Below are 15,756 nucleotides of genomic sequence, written 5' to 3'. Positions count from 1 at the left end.
ATACTACACCATTTTATATGAGGTAATTTTGAGATGCTCAAGTTATATATACTACACCACTTTATGTAATACTACACCATTACATAATGGTGTATTACATACTTTATGTAATACTACGCCATTATATGTAAATACTACACCATAAGTTACATGTAAATACTACACCATTTTATATGTAGTTTTGAGATGCTCAAGTGGATTGAGCATCTGTGGATTTTGGTATCTGCAGGGGGTTGTGGAACCAATCCCCCATGGATATCAAGAGATGACTGTATGTGTGATGGGGCATGAGGAGGCCCTGAAGGCACAGGTAAGTTACAGGAAGAAGTGGTCCCAACACTGACAGTCCTAACTCCTGCTACATCATGTTTTCTTTCCCAGCCCACACCTATGGCCTCATAGAGAGTTCCCTACCATCAACTGGGTGAGGAAGAGAAAACTTGGGCCTGATTATAGATGGTTCTGTACAATATCCAGGAACCAACCAATGGATGCTACGGGATTACAGCACGTTTCTGAGACATCCTTGAAGAACAGAGGTGAAGGGAAACAAAACTTCAGCAGTGTACTTGGTTGTTCATTTTGCTTGGAAGAAGAAATAGCCAGGTGTATGATTATATACGATTTTATGGGCTACGGTTAATGATTTGGCTGGGTGGCCACAGACTTGTAATGAACATGATTGGCAAATTGGTGATAAAGGGGTCTGGGGAATGCATATCTGAACAGATCTCTCTGAATGGGTAAAAAAAAAACAAGTGAAGATATTTGATCCCATGTGAATTCTCACAAAAGGGTGACCTCAGCAGAGGAGGATTTTAATAACTGAGTGAATAGGATGACCTTTCTCTGGATACCAGTCAGCCTCTTTCCCCAGCCACCCTGGGGTTCACAAACAAAGTGGCCATGGTGGCAAGGATAGAGGTTATGCACGGGCTCAGCAACATTAAGAATGTAAGCAAGGGAGGGAGTGTGACTATTTGCTTCACTCGTGTCCCCAGAGCCCAGCACAGTGCTATTGCATAGGAGCCCAATAAATAGTAGATCCTTGAACAACATGGGTTTGAACTGATGGTCCACTTATACACAGATTTTCTTCCACCTCTGCAACCCAAGACAGCAACTCCAACCCTGCTTCTTACTCCTCCTCCTCAGCCTATTCAATGTGAAGACAACAGCGATAAAGACCTTTATGATGATCCACTTTCACTTAGTAAATGTAATTTATCTTCCTTGTGATTGCCTTTTTTTTTTTTTTGAGACAGAATCTCGCTCTGTCGCCCAGGCTGGAGTGCAGTGGCACGATCTTGGCTCACTGCAATCTCCGCCTCCTGGGTTCACGCCATTATCCCGCCTCAGTCTCCCGAGTAGCTGCGACCACAGGCGCCCGCCACAACGCCTGGCTAATTTTGTTTTTGTATTTTTATTAGAGACGGGGTTTCACCATGTTAGCCAGGATGGTCTCGATCTCATGAGCTTGTGATCTGCCTGCCTCGGCCTCTCAAAGCACTGGGATTACAAGTGTGAGCCACCGTGCCCGGCCATAATTTTCTTAATGACATTTTTTTCTCTACCTTACTGTAAGCATACAGTATTTTATAATACATACACAAAATATATGTTAATTGGCTGTTTATGTTATCAGCAAGGCTTCCAGTCAACAGTAGGCTATTAGTAGAAAAGTTTTGGAGGAATTAAAGTTATATGCAAAATATTTGGCTGCACAAGGGTTGGCGCCCCTAACCTCTGCGTTGTTCAAGGATCAACTGTATCCAAATGAATAAATACACTGCAGAACAAGAACATGTTGCAGCTTAGTAATAGTTTTACTTATTAACTTACCTAAAAAGAGATAATGAACGTTTGCAAAATTGTTTACAATTGAGATATCCATACACACAAGTCATGTGCTACATGATGTTTTGGTCAGTGACTGCATATATGATAGTGGTCCCGTAAAATTATGATCCTATATTTTTACTGTACTTTTCTCTGTTCAGATACACAAATACTTAACCACTGTGTTACAACTGTGTACAGTATTCAGCACAGTGATGTGTTGCACAGGTGCGTAGCTTGGGAGCAACAGGCTGTACCATATAGCCTAGGTGTGTGATAGGCTATACCATCTAGGTTTGTGTCAGTGTACTCTATGATGTTCACGTCATGATGAAATCACCCAAGACACATTTCTCAGAATGTATCCCCATCAAGCAACACATGACTGTATATATACATTTACTAATGTTATTTTTAATACACAGAAGTTTCTTCTTTGCTTTTTAGAAATTTTATATCAGTTACAAAAGGAAATACATTTAGAAAACAGTTTCAACTTTCATAGGCAAAACACACACATGAACCACACATAGGGCTGAGTGGATGTTTCCTAATTGCTGAGTCCATGGCCTCTAGTATGATGCCAAAGCGTCATAACTACACTCCCACATCAGCAAACTCCTCCCTCTTAATATGCTCAATCATTTCTATCTCACCCTTCCTTACTTCCTTTGCAATTCAAATAAGAAAACAAACAATTTAGATGTTTGAGTATAGGAAATATTTGCCGAGACCAGCTCAGTCATGGAGCCTAACCCAGCGGCGCTAGAGAAATTAAAGACACACCCAGAAATATAGCATGTGGAGTGGGAAATCAGGGGACTCACAGCTTTCAGAGCTGAGAGCCCTGAACAGAGATTTACCCATATATTTATTGACAGCAAGCCAGTGATAAACATTGTTTCTACAGATTATAGATTAACTGAAAGTATTCCTTCCAGGAAACAAAGGGATGGGCTCTGGCTAGTTATCTGCAGCAGGAACATGTCCTTAAGGCACAGATCGCTCATGCTATTGTTTGTGGTTTAGGAATGCCTTTAAGCCTTGGGTGGGCCAGGTGTTCCTTGCCCTCATTCCGGTAAACCCACAACCTTCAGCGTGGGCGTCATGGCCATCATGAACATCATGAACATGTCACAGTACTGCAGAGATTTTGTTTATGGCCAGATTTGGGGGCCTATCCCCGGCAAATATTGGTTAAGTCTGTGCTTCAGACTAGATTTTTCAAGTCTACTGGCTTGTCTGAAAAACGCTTTTAGACAACACATCAGGTTTGTAACTTTTCACAAGTTTAAAATATTTCAAAGGTCTTTGAAAATTATAAAATCTTGAAATATCTCCATTTTAGTTTTCTGAGGGGTGCTGTTTTGACAGATTTGAAATTTTTTTATTTGAATAAAAAGCCATCACTCTTTCATTCAATTTAGTGCCTAGATGTTTCCTTAGAGCCTGGGTTATTGTTCCAAGAATCTGTGGAGAGTACCGACTTAGCCTGCCGCTGTAAAGATGAAGGAATCCTTTCTCAGAGAAAACTCAAGAGTGAATATGGTAGACTGGATTTTCCACAGATGGCTGTGGACATAGGCTATTGAAGGGTTTTCGGGATACACAGTCCCACATGCCCCTTCCCTCCCATTGCATTCACAATGGATCACCTCTCAATTAAATTTCACCAGCTCATCCCCTGTATTTTTTTTATTTGACTGGAAACATGGGCTTTTAAAACACACATGGGGCTCTCCTTTAGCCTGCAGAATGTGGGTATATCTTTACTATTTTCTCCTGCTCATAAAAATACATGCTTTCCACTAAACAAGTTAAATAATCATATAATTCACCCACAAGTTTGGTGTACTTTCTGCCAGTATTTTAAATATGCAAAGATATCGTTTTATTTGTATTTACTACCTGTGTAACTATATGCTTAGGCTTTTTTCCCCCATTTTGAGTTTATTTTTAATTCACGGATTAGGTAGCCAGAGTCTGGCCTAGTGACTTCTGACCTTTCACTTGTGATCTCTTATCCATCTTCGGCCAGAGGCCTCTTTTTGTAGCCCAGCCTCATCTCTTGTGGACCTTGAACAAATTTCTCCAGCTACTGCCAAATGCCTGAGATTTGTTAACCATACCATTTATTTTTGCTAACACTAGTTAACAAATAAGCTTTTCTAGAGGAGCTAGGTGGAATATGTCATCAGAGACAAAATACCCTTGCTAACTTACTTGCACCTGCGTCTTCCTCAGACTGCAAAGTGGTCACCAGCAATTCAGAGAGGCTCCAGTAACAAGCGGCTTCACTTTTTATCACATAACCTAACCATCTTGAGGTTATGTGTCAAAGGAAGAAGACATCTCCTTTTCTAAAAAGTCAACTGCTTTCTTCTTTACTAAAACAATTTAGGGGCCGGGCACAGTGGCTCACACCTGTAATCCCAACACCTTGGGAGGCTGAGGCGGGTGGATCACGAGGTCAAGAGTTCAAGACCAGCCTGGCCAAAATGGTGAAACCCTCTCTCTACTAAAAATACACTAGGCGTGGTGGCACGTGCCTGTAATCCCAGCTACTTGGGAGGCTGAGGCAGAGAATTGCTTAAACCTGGGAGGCAGAGGTTGCAGTGAGCTGAAATAACGCCACTGTACTCCAGCCTTGGTGACAGAGTGAGACTCCGTCTCATAAAAAAGAAAAAAAATTTAGGTTTGTCCTTCCAAATTGTTTATCAAATTTTGGTAGATTCAGGAGTTGGGTTACACACAGTAACTGGGCAGCTGATATAAAGTCTGTATTTTCATAACTAGAAGAGCCAGGAAGCCAGCTTTCTGCTAGCATCTTTCTCCTAACATACCATTGGCACATGAAGTTATTGTTTCAGAGCTTAATTATATTTCGTGACTACACAAAAAGCCAATGCATTAAAAAAAGAAAAGGCCCACCTTTATATACGAATTAAAATTTATTTTGAACTGTTTTGTATATCTTTTTAAAAAATGAAAACTCAAAAGTCTTAGAATTAAGCAATGAGTCTTTGATATCATAAAGCTGTGTATAACAATAATTAAAGTAGTGGTAACATTTTACCCTTGTAAAAATGTCACAGAATTCAAATCTCAACTTGGATCCTCAATGATTCAAGTGGTTTATCTTACACAATAAGCGTTTGGTCAGTTTCAAGATAAAATTCCCCCAGACATGCTGTCCTTAAGTCCTTCCTCCTCACCATCCATCAGCTCACACATTGGGGTAGCTGGCTGCTGTGGCGATTCCACAGTGGTTGTTCTTGTCTTTGGCTATTTTTACATAGCCATTCGAGCCCCATTCTGGACCCCAGCTGAAAGAGGAGCAGGTTTTCCGTTTTATACAAGGAATCAAGGGAAAATTGGCTCCATTAATAATAATAGCTAATACTTAAACAGTGCTTCCCACGTGTCAGGCACTATTCTAAGTGCTGTTAATATTCATTTATAAATGTCCTGAGGCTGGGCACAGTGGCTCACACCTGCAATCCCAGCACTTTGGGAGGCCGAGGTGGGCAGATCACTTGAGGTCAGGAGTTTGAGACCAGCTTGGCCAATCTGGTGAAACCTCATTTCTACTAAAAATACAAAAATTGGCCAGGCGCGGTGCACGCCTGTAATCCTAGCACTTTGGGAGGCTGAGGCGGGTGGATCACCTGAGGTTTCAGGAGTTCCGAGACCAGCTTGACCAACATGGTGAAACCCCGCCTCCACTAAATTAAAAAAAAAAAAAAAATTAACCGGGCATGTAATCCCAGCTACTTGGGAGGCTGAGGCAGGAGAATCATCATTTGAACCCAGGAGGCAGAGGTTCCAGTGAGCCAAGATTGCACCACTGCACTTCAGCCTGGGCAAGAAGAGCAAAACTCCATCTCAAAAGAAAAAAACAAACAAAAAAACCCCCACAAAAATTAGCCAGGCGTGGTGGTGCATGCCTGTAGTCCCAGCTACTTGGGGGTCTGAGGCAGGAGAATCACTTGAACCTGGGAGGTGGAGGCTGCAGTGAGCTGAGATTGCACCACTGCACTCTTGCCTGAGTGACAGAGCAAGACTCCATCTCAAAGTAAAATAAAACTGGCTGGGCACAGTGGCTCATGTCTGCAATCCCAGTGCTTTGGGAGGCCAAGGCAGGCAGATCACATGAGGTCAGGAGTTCGACAGCAGCCTGGCCTACATGGTGAAATCCCGTCTCTACTAAAAAATACAAAAAAAATTAGCTGGGTATGGTAGCACATCCCTGTAGTCCCAGCTACTTGGGAGGCTGAGGCAGGAGAATCACTTGAACCCAGGAGGCGGAGGTTGCAGTGAGCTGAGATCGTGCCACTGCACTCCAGCCTGGGTGATAGAGCGAGATTCTGTCTCAAAAAATAAATGAATGAATGAATGAATGAATGAATGAATGAATGTATTGATTCTTGTGGGTCCTTAACTTTTTAAGATACTGAGGCAGAACTGGAATTCCACTGTAGCAGTCTGTCTCTACATACTACCTTATGTCACATCTCAATTAAAGAATGCTAATTGTGAGAAAATGGATTCTGACAACCTTCAAAGCCTGAGAGCTGGGGAGTGAAATTCGATGACAGGGCATCCAATGACAATAGAAGGATGCACACAGACCACTGGACTCCTGGATGATCTTTCAGACTTAACAAAGAACCAGCAGAGGCAGATGTTTCTGCTTACTATTCCTTGTTGAAAAATTAGACAGAAAAAAGCAATCGGCTCTCAAACCTACAGGTCCACAGTCCTTTGTCTAAACCCTTGAGGCCTAATGTGTTTCAGAATTTAAAAATTTTCAAAACTTAGTAATAAAATATTACAAATACATAGTAGTAACTCCAAAAAGCTTGGTATGGAATCTTATAATCAAACATTAATATTTCTGTGTTCACCCTAAGTAGAAGACAGACTTCTGGAATTTCAAAATTGAGCTTTTGTGAACTTGTATCCAAATACTGATTTGAAACAAAAATTCCCTTTTCAATTTTGAGTTTTATACCTGTTTTTGACGAGCCAATACTTGCTGTTATTCGAATTTGCTCCTTCAAAGCCGTAGCCAACCACCAGAACACCATGATCCAGGTTTTCGCTGCTGCAGTCTGGTTCAAAATAAATGCCTGGAAGAGTAAAATCAATGCTGGGGTGAGAAGCTCCAAGTGACATGTGACAGTAACCCACCCTACCACCCTCCATAAGGGAGGCATCTCTAAATTCAGTAAAATGTCATAAACAAATGCCAAATAAGGACCCAAACAATATTGGCCAGAAAACAGTAATGGCTGATAAAGGAAAAAAGTCAACCTCAACTCACTAGAAATCAACTAACTTCAACTAAGTTCAAGATATTTTCTACCTAAAAAAAAGAAAATCCAAAAGCTAAAACCTATTGTTTACAGCTAAGGTGATTTAGATACTTCTCTCTGAGCCCAAATACCAATTCGCATAATCCCTTTCTACTCCTAGGATGTCAGTCTAAAATAGCACCAAAATAAACAAACAAAAACTTGAAGGGGGTTCTTTACAGTCCTAATTACAGTAGTAAAAAACTTTTGAGACAAAAAGGCCCAACAACCAGAAAATAGTTTGGAAACAATCACAGTGATGCTTCCCAATTCTGCCTACATTTCTATAATAAAATGATACTTACCTGATTTGTAGAACTGGAAGGACGAATGGCCTGCATCCATAGCAACAGAGATGGGCCCCACAGTTGCGACTGCTTTCATCAGGGCCTTCTCCTTTCCAGGTGGGACCACCGTGAAGCCAGTGTCATTAGCAACAGAATTCTCAGGTCTGTACTTACAGATTTCATCCTTTTAAAGTTAAAGGGGGAGAGACTTGATCACTACCATCTGCCTCCTGGGAAACATTAGTTATAGAACCAAAACACTCAGCAATTTGCAACCTAGGATTTCCAAGTTAACACCCTTATAAATCGTCCCATGAAATAAAATGATATTCGTTGATTTGAAAATGAAAAATTAGTTGACATTTCTTCAAAGAGAACCCCTAGGTCAATCTGTCCACAAAAAATTTTTCACAATAGATAAAGTTCTATATTATGTAGAATGGTTTGCTTATTCTCCATGTTATGTAAAAGCAAGAACAGCTATGTGTTAATCATCTAATGTTACTTATATGTTAACCATTAGCTGTTGACCATCTCACCAGAGAACTGTGCGAACGCTAATAATTTTTTTTTTTTTTTGAGACGGAGTCTCGCTCTGCGGCCCAGGCTGGAGTGCAGTGGTGCGATCTTGGCTCACTGCAAGCTCCGCCTCCCGGGTTCACACCATTCTCCTGCCTCAGCCTCCCCAGTAGCTGGGACTACAGGCACCCGCCACCAGCCTGGGCTAATTTTTTTTGTATTTTTAGTACAGACGGGGTTTCACTGTGTTAGCCAGGATTGTCTTGATCTCCTGACCTTGTGATCTGCCCGTCTCGGCCTCCCAAAGTGCTGGGATTACAGGCGTGATCCACCACGTCTGGCCAAAGGCTAATAATTTATAATGACAATACTCATAGTTTGCAGATGTAGATTCTACCATATAAAATGTGAATTCTGAAAAAAGTATCTGTTATCTCTGAAAGTGTTCCACTTTCCAAAAGCAGAGCACGAATGACAAGATAAAGAGCTCCATTTACCATTGCTACATATGGATAGGATTCCTCAGAGTCCAGGCCTCCATTCTCCTTGACATACTGGAAGGCCTTACCCATGAAGCCACCATTGCAGCCCTGATTGCCTTGAGGACGCGAACAGTCCACCAGATTCTGCTCGCTCAGTGAGACAAGTTTCCCAGTTTTCCGGAACATCTGTCCTTCAAGAGCACCAGTTGCACTAAAAGCCCAACAAGAACCACACTGTTTCTAAAAAGGGAGAAAAAAACTCAATTTACAAGACCAATACAAATACAGTATCTTATATAATTGAATTATCTGAATATTCTTTAAAAAAAAAAAAAAAAAAAAAAAGGACCCACGAATCGGCCCGGCAGTCGCTTGCACCATGTCTGGCTCCTCCAGCGTCGCCGCTATGAAGAAAGTGGTTCAGCAGCTCCGGCTGGAGGCCGGACTCAACCGCATAAAAGTTTCCCAGGCAGCTGCAGACTTGAAACAATTCTGTCTGCAGAATGCTCAACATGACCCTCTGCTGACTGGAGTATCTTCAAGTACAAATCCCTTCAGACCCCAGAAAGTCTGTTCCTTTTTGTAGAAAAATGAATCTTTCAAAGGTTTCCCAAACGACTCCTTATGATCCAGTGAATATTCAAGACAGCTACATTTGAAGCCTGTACAAAAGCTTATCCCTGTAACACATGTGCCATAATATACAAACTTCTACTTTTGTCAGTCCTTAACATCTACCTCTCTGAATTTTCATGAATTTCTATTTCACAAGGGTAATTGTTTTATATACACTGGCAGCAGCATACAATAAAACTTAGTATGAAACTTTAAAAAAAATAAAAAAAATAAAAATTAAAAAAAAAAAAAACAAAAACCCATCACCACACTTTGGGAGGCCGAGGCGGGCAGATCACTTGAGGAGTTTGAAACCGGCCTGGCCAACATGGTGAAACCCTGTCGCTACTAAAAATACACAAAAATTCGCTGGGCATGGTGGTGAGCACTTGTAATCCCAGCTACTCGGGAGGCGGAGGCAGGAGAATCTCTTGAACCCGGGAGGCAGAGGTTGCAGTGAACCGACATCACGCCATTGCAATCCAGCCTGGGCAACAAGAGCAAAACTCCGTCTCAAAAAAAAAAAACAACACCAAAAATCAAAAATACAAAAAACCCATCACCATATGTTGTGCCACCATCTACCACAGCAATGACACCAATTCCTTCTTGGCTTTCCTGTGGAGACGGGAGGTCTGAATCTGACACTGTCTCACCTGATTCTTCACTGGCGTCACGTAGCCTTTCTTTCTCCAATCCACAGATTTGGGAAGATCAAGAAACAGAGGCTCACGGAACACTTTCCCCTTCCTGAATTTCTGGTTTCGAAAGCAACCCATCATCTGTCTGAATTCTTCATTGGTCTTCAAGGAGAAGTAAATAAAATGTTAAAAGCAAGACTATTTTGGTGAAGAACTGAGAAGCTGCACAGAGTTCAGCAATCCTTGCCACACTCACCATGTCACCGAAAGCATTCATGGCCATTGTGAAGCCATGTTTCCCTTGGCTGTATTCCCCATTGTGCAGTTCAATCATTTTCATATTCTTTTCCCACACTGCTCTCCTCCATCCTTCTTCATTCTAGAGGCAAACATATAGCTGGTGGACTTTATGTCTACTTACCCAACCCATGTTCACCAAGCCGATTTGCGGGCAGAAATGGAAGAGAAACCATGGCCACGGATGGGTTGATACTTCTCTGGGAGCTGTTCTCCAAGCCAAGACACAATGGAGATATATGCCCATATTGCACCTATAATGGGTGCTGTTAGGTTATTGCCTGGTAAGGTCTGGCGTCTAGAAGCTACTCTCTGGCTATCAACTCCCAACAGCAAGGACCATTCTCTCCAGAGTCCCACTGGACAGTTTCAGATGTTACCAACCGCGCCATATAATCTTCTGTGTGTTGCCTTCCACTGGTACCACTTTGTATCCAAATTTTGGTCAAATTTTGGAACAGCGGAGGCTATTCCCAAGCAAAAGGCAGCCAGGACGAGCGAAAGATTCATGTTTCAAAACCTAGAAAGAGAAAATAAATGAGTATCTGATTAGACCAATCCTAAAAAGCCATCTTACAGCCCCCGTGGAATAAAAATATTTCAATTATTCTCCCTAGCATTTCCCCAAGGACTGTGGAAGAGGCTGAAACAGGCCAAGTGGAGGTATTTGATGGGCCCAACAAAATGAAAAGCAGTCTGCAGAGTTGGAGGCGTTGAAACAGCATATGCGATAATTTAGGGTATGAGAAGGGTGTGAAAGATACCTGACGGGTGAGAAGCTTAAAGCAACAACTAGAAAACTAGGAAAGAGTTGGTCCAGGTTTAGCACCAATTGTATTGAGGTCATCCAGGCAAAACCTCACTAATGAAGACATACCATCCCAAGTAGATGCAAGCGGATCCCCAAGGAACACCACCTCACACCTTCTCGGCTGATACACAGCAGGAGATGAGCTATGTCTTCCAACCTCTCCTTTTGGAATAAAACCTTTCGGGAATCCCTTTACAGGAGACACTGGGAAGGAGAGCACCCACTACTCCCGCCGTCCCACACTTGGGTCTGTGCTACTCGCTCCCCTAAACTGGGGCAGGGTCACGAGGCCGCGCCGCTGGAAGCCAGGGGCCCCAGGGCCAGGGCCCGGACCGGGGAAGGCAGCTCCCGGGGGGCCAGGGTCGGGGCCGCACCGCCTGCTCTCGCCCTCCGCACGCGCCGCCGCGCCCCGAGAATGTTTGCGGCCGCGCAGGGAGCGGGGGCTCCGCGGCCGGGCTGCGGGGATGAAGCCGCCCAGGCCGGCCCGGCTTCAGCCCGCAGGATGACTGACCTGCACCGCCTGGGCCCTCCCAGTGGTCCCGGCGCCTCCCTGGGGTCTCCAATCGCCCTCCCCCGTTCTCCACCTCGAGGCTGGCAGAGCTCCGGGCAGAAGCTCTCACTCCCAGGGGTCGCGCCCGCCTCTTCTCAGTGTCCCTGAAGGGGTGTTCCCTCCTCCAGTCCCCCTTCGCCCTGCCCCTCGGTCTGCTCGGGGGCGCTCACCAGCAGCCGTCGCAGCTGCGCAAGCGCCCTCGGCAAACAAGCCTCTAAGATTACAGACGTCCGCGGTCTGGCGCAGGTTCGCCCGCCTCGGGATTTAAGTTTCCAGGCGGCCTTCCCCGCCCCCACAGCCTTCCCGCGCTGCGATTGGCTGTGCCGGCCACTGGGCGGGGCCCCGGGCTCTCTGAGCCCGAGCGTGACGCAGTCCAGTCCCAACCCGTCTCAGGTCTGGGCGCGTCTACCTCAATAGACCCTGGCTGCAGGAAGCGAAGCCGGGCGCCCGAGGGCTGCGCGGAGGAGGGGGAGGCGCCTCCTTCAAGGGCTCAGATCTACTGACTATCCCAACTTACTGCGCTGAGCCGGTGGTTTACAGCGAGCTCTGTGTGGTTTTTCAGCCCCTACTTTTCCTTAGTCCTAGAGTTTTTGGTGAAAATCTGCAGGGCCGGGAGCCAGGGTACTCTCGTTCAGTGGCTCCTGTTTAGTCCAGGGCAAGGGTGGGACCGAGTGGAAGAACGCACAGCCCCCGGCAGAAGCATTACCTTCCACTTAAGGGTGGGTGCATCAGGGCTTTAAAAGAATCTGGTAACGAAAGGCACCCTCAAAACACGGGATGAATGGTCGAGACCGGACACCAGGAGGGACGGGACTGGCTGATAGGGTGTCCAGAAGCCGCGGGGCGTTTTGTGGTGCGTCCTTTCCAGTCTGTTGCATTCAGGGATTCTTCCTTCTTCCATGTCTTTCAATACCAGAAAAAAAAAAAAAAAAAGTTACAGAAATATTTGGTTAATAAAAAGGAGAAAAGCGTTGAGAATGGTGAAATTGCTTAAAAAAAATTTTTTTTTGTAGAGATGGAGTTTGGCTAAGTTGCCTTAGGCTGCTCTTGAATTCCTGGTCTCAAGGGATCCTCCCCTCTCACCCTTCCAAAAGTGGTGGGATTACAGGAGTGAGCCACTACGCCCAGCCTGAGAGTGGTGGAAATTGCTTTTACTTACCTACTCTCAGCTTATGGGTTACAACGTCTCTTCCTCAGTATTCAAAGTTTGCTTCTTTTGAGATTTAATAAATTTACTTTAAAACTGCTTAATATCGGCCGGGCGCGGTGGCTCACGCCTGTAATCCCAGCACTTTGGGAGGCCGAGGCGGGCGGATCACGAGGTCATGAGATCGAGACCATCCTGGCCAACATGGTGAAACTCTGTCTCTACTAAAAATGCAGAAATTAGCTGGGCGTGGTGGCACGCGCCTGTAGTCCCAGCTACTCAGGAGGCTGAGGCAGGAGAATTGCTTGAACCCGAGAGGCGGAGGTTGCAGTGAGCCGAGATCATGCCACTGCACTCCAGCCTGGCGACAGAGTGAAACTCCTTCTCAAAAAATAAAAAAAATCTATATAATATCAGGGTTGAGGTGATGCAGTTTGAGGAACTGCTCTTTATGGAGAAATATATATAGCTAAAGATTTAAGGAACTCATTAATTCAGAAACATTTCTAATTCTTTTTAAAGTTATATAAAAAACATCCATTATAAAAAATATGTTTTAGAAAATAAACGTCCCTTGTCCCTTCTCCATAACCCTTTTCTAGGCATATCTTTTTTTGTTTTTACAGAAATGAAGTTATAATGCCTATTGATTAATAAACTCTTAAAGATTAAATTGAATAATATCCACAGTTTTTACTTGTTAATTTGAAAATTTGTTAAATCAAGTTTAGCCTAAAGCTGCCTCCCCATATGATTTAAGTTTGGCCTAAAGGTTTCTCTGTACATAGCGAATTGTAACCTAAATGGAGGTGTAAACAGACTGTAGCCTGCTCTTGTGCCCATCCCCGAATTTCTGTAAATCAGAGAGGTTCAGTTGTTCAAAACATGTTCAAATAAGGCAAACATGGAGCTGTAACCAATTCTGCAGTTTCTGTGCCTCACTTGCCCTTTTCTGTCTATAAGTCTTCCCCCATGTGGCTGCACTGGAGTCTGTCTGAGCCTACTCTGGCAATGGAGGCTGCCAGATTCACGAATCATTTTTTGCTCAATTAAATTCTCTTAAATTTAATTTGGCTATGGATTTTATTTTAACAAATTAAAAACAAACTGACAACTTTTCAGAAGCACCATCAGGCAAATACATCTTTTTAAAAATCAGTTTATTAATAATTATATGTCCTTCCTTTAAATAAATAGCAGCTTTTCCCTCTCAAACACAACTAGGGTCCAAAGCTCTCAGATGATTATATAAAAAATACAAAAGTATATTGTATTGCAGGCCAAGGTAGGTGGATCTCCTGAGCCTAGGAGTTTCAGACCAGCCTGGGCAACATGGCAAAATCACGCCTCTACCAAAAATACAAAACAAACAAAAATTAGCCAGGCATGGTGATGCATGCCTATAGCCCCACCTACCTGGGAGGCTGAGGTTGTAGTGAGCCGAGCAGAGCATGCGCCACAGCACTCCAGCCTGGGTGACAGGGCGAGATGCCTTCTCAAAAAACATAAAAATAAAAAAAAAAAGCATCTTGTACTACAAATAGCTGGAGTTTTTTTTTCCTTTTGAAAAAATTAATCATTGTGTTGAACACAATCATCATTCACATGTGGAAATAAATGAAGACCACCACATAAGAACAAACAGAGGCCATATATTCAGAACTTGCTATAACAAAGGAGATCATTCAAAGACAAGGGAGAAGAAAAGCTTTAGGGGAAAAAGAGGGCAAGTTCAGGTATGTCCTCTTTGCAGAGTGTCGTCATGGAGAAGCTGGAGGAGGGATAACCAGAGATGGTGCATCTTATGTGATTTGTTTATGGAGTATATTTGAGTTTTCTGGTTTGTCCTGGGTTGGAAGCAGAGGCAAAAATGAGGAAGCTGTCAGCCACTGAGTAAGTTTTGACTGTTCTGAGTTGATCTCTGCAGATATTATGCTTCATTTCTTCTGTGGGTCAGAGTTCTATTGCCATATACTATGGCCATTGTCCATTTGTTTACTCAGTCTATCACAAGAAAGCTAAGTTATTCTAACACGTGGGTTTTACAGTTGCCCTTGGGCCACAGCTCCCTAAGATTGTAGGGTGGAGAAACCTGCCAGGCCATTAAGATCTGTGCCTTAAGCAATAGCCTGACAGCAGATGAGTGGCAGGTGCTGCCCTGAAGAATGGCATCCCCTTTGTTTTTTGGAATGTGAGACAAAAGTAGTGGAGAAAACATAGACCCTTTTCAAACCAAGTGTGCCCCAAATCTAAAATTATACCAGAAATATGTAAATGCAGAAGAAATATGGGAGAAAGCCAATAAGCAAGAGGGCGGAAGACGTTATTGTTCCAACTTAGGACATCTATTTATATCTATTTATACACATCTGTAAAAAAATGCATTACAGAAATGTGGTATTACTAGCCAGGATAGATATATTTAAATATTTGTTTCTTTCCCTACTCCTCTATTCCTATTTCTTTGCAAAATAATTTTGATGAGTGATAATTTTTAGAATGGTCACATTTTAGTGAAGCAACCAGGCCTTGGTTATGCCTTTAATAAAACGGAGTTGGCAGAACTTCCTGATTCCTATTTAAAACGCAGTGCCTGTGAAAGTATATTCTCACGTGCATCTGTGTAGCTTTCTTTTACTCTCTATTAAAAGAGGATATAGGCCAGCCATGGTGGCTCATGTCTGTAATCCCAGCACTTTGGGAGGCTGAAGTAGGTGGATTACCTGAGGTCAGGAGTTCGAAACCAGCCTGGCCAACATAGTGAAACCCTGTCTCTACTAAAAATACAAAAAAAATTAGGCAGGTGGTGCATGCCTGTAGTCCCAGCTACTTGGGAGGCTGAGGCAGGAGAATCACGGAGAGGCAGAGGTTGCAGTGAGCTGAGATTGAGCCATTGCACTCTAGCCTGGGCAACAGAGTGAGACTCTGTCTCGAAAATAAATAAATAAATAAATAAATAAATAAATAAATAAGGATATAATTCTTTACCCAGTCTCTGGAAATTTTAAACCATAGAGAAACTGGCAAACTTAGTGTGGTGGCATTCAAGACCCTGACATCACTTAACACCTCTCCCCAGTATAATAACCCCCTCCGATTTGTTTAAATTCACTGAGCCAAGAATTACTCTTAAGAAGCATTATCCAGCAAACTGTCCACTTGTGAAATGGTTTGTCACCATCGATAATCATATAGCAAACAGCCTGTTTAT

The 15,756-nt window shown here is 43.4% G+C and overlaps 2 protein-coding genes and 1 pseudogene across 3 annotated transcripts; 2 read left to right on the top strand and 1 right to left on the bottom strand.

Annotated features, from left to right (window-relative positions):
• Positions 1–1,807: 1,807 nt before the first annotated feature.
• On the bottom strand, positions 1,808–12,141 carry CTSV (cathepsin V). 2 transcript variants are annotated; one of them, XM_012500814.2, is made up of 8 exons: positions 12,105–12,141; positions 10,422–10,557; positions 9,997–10,119; positions 9,756–9,902; positions 8,500–8,724; positions 7,502–7,667; positions 6,854–6,971; positions 1,808–5,165 (listed from the first exon to the last, which is right to left on the bottom strand). In XM_012500814.2, exons 2-8 carry the CDS (start codon positions 10,545–10,547, stop codon positions 5,066–5,068), a joined length of 1,005 nt encoding a protein of 334 aa, XP_012356268.2. In that variant the 5' UTR covers positions 10,548–10,557; positions 12,105–12,141; the 3' UTR covers positions 1,808–5,065. The 2 variants fall into 2 exon arrangements, with proteins under 2 accessions (XP_012356268.2, XP_012356267.2); XM_012500813.2 differs by lacking the exon at positions 12,105–12,141 and adding an exon at positions 11,569–11,808.
• Positions 8,836–9,321, top strand: LOC100586578 (guanine nucleotide-binding protein G(I)/G(S)/G(O) subunit gamma-5). The gene has a single exon (XM_003260533.4). It carries the CDS (start codon positions 8,864–8,866, stop codon positions 9,068–9,070), a length of 207 nt encoding a protein of 68 aa, XP_003260581.1. The 5' UTR covers positions 8,836–8,863; the 3' UTR covers positions 9,071–9,321.
• The window catches only part of LOC100600789, a 30,906-nt pseudogene continuing 26,413 nt past the window's right edge, over positions 11,264–15,756 (top strand).

This window comes from Nomascus leucogenys, chromosome 1a (genome assembly GCF_006542625.1).
Source record: "Nomascus leucogenys isolate Asia chromosome 1a, Asia_NLE_v1, whole genome shotgun sequence".
In the NCBI taxonomy this organism is placed as follows: domain Eukaryota; kingdom Metazoa; phylum Chordata; class Mammalia; order Primates; family Hylobatidae; genus Nomascus; species Nomascus leucogenys.
This window is presented reverse-complemented; position numbering and strand designations above follow the sequence as displayed.

What these genes read in the sequence shown, in the direction of transcription:
- LOC100586578 (XM_003260533.4), top strand. Translation starts at nt 8,864, where the DNA reads ATGTCTGGCTCCTCCAGCGTCGCCGCTATGAAGAAAGTGGTTCAGCAG.
- CTSV (XM_012500814.2), bottom strand. Translation starts at nt 10,547, where the DNA reads ATGAATCTTTCGCTCGTCCTGGCTGCCTTTTGCTTGGGAATAGCCTCC. An exon ending in ACAGAAGATTATATGGCGCG is followed by an intron (nt 10,120 to 10,421) that starts GTTGGTAACATC and finishes GTTTGCCTCTAG; the next exon opens with AATGAAGAAGGATGGAGGAG. An exon ending in CCTATCCATATGTAGCAATG is followed by an intron (nt 7,668 to 8,499) that starts GTAAATGGAGCT and finishes TAACTTTAAAAG; the next exon opens with GATGAAATCTGTAAGTACAG.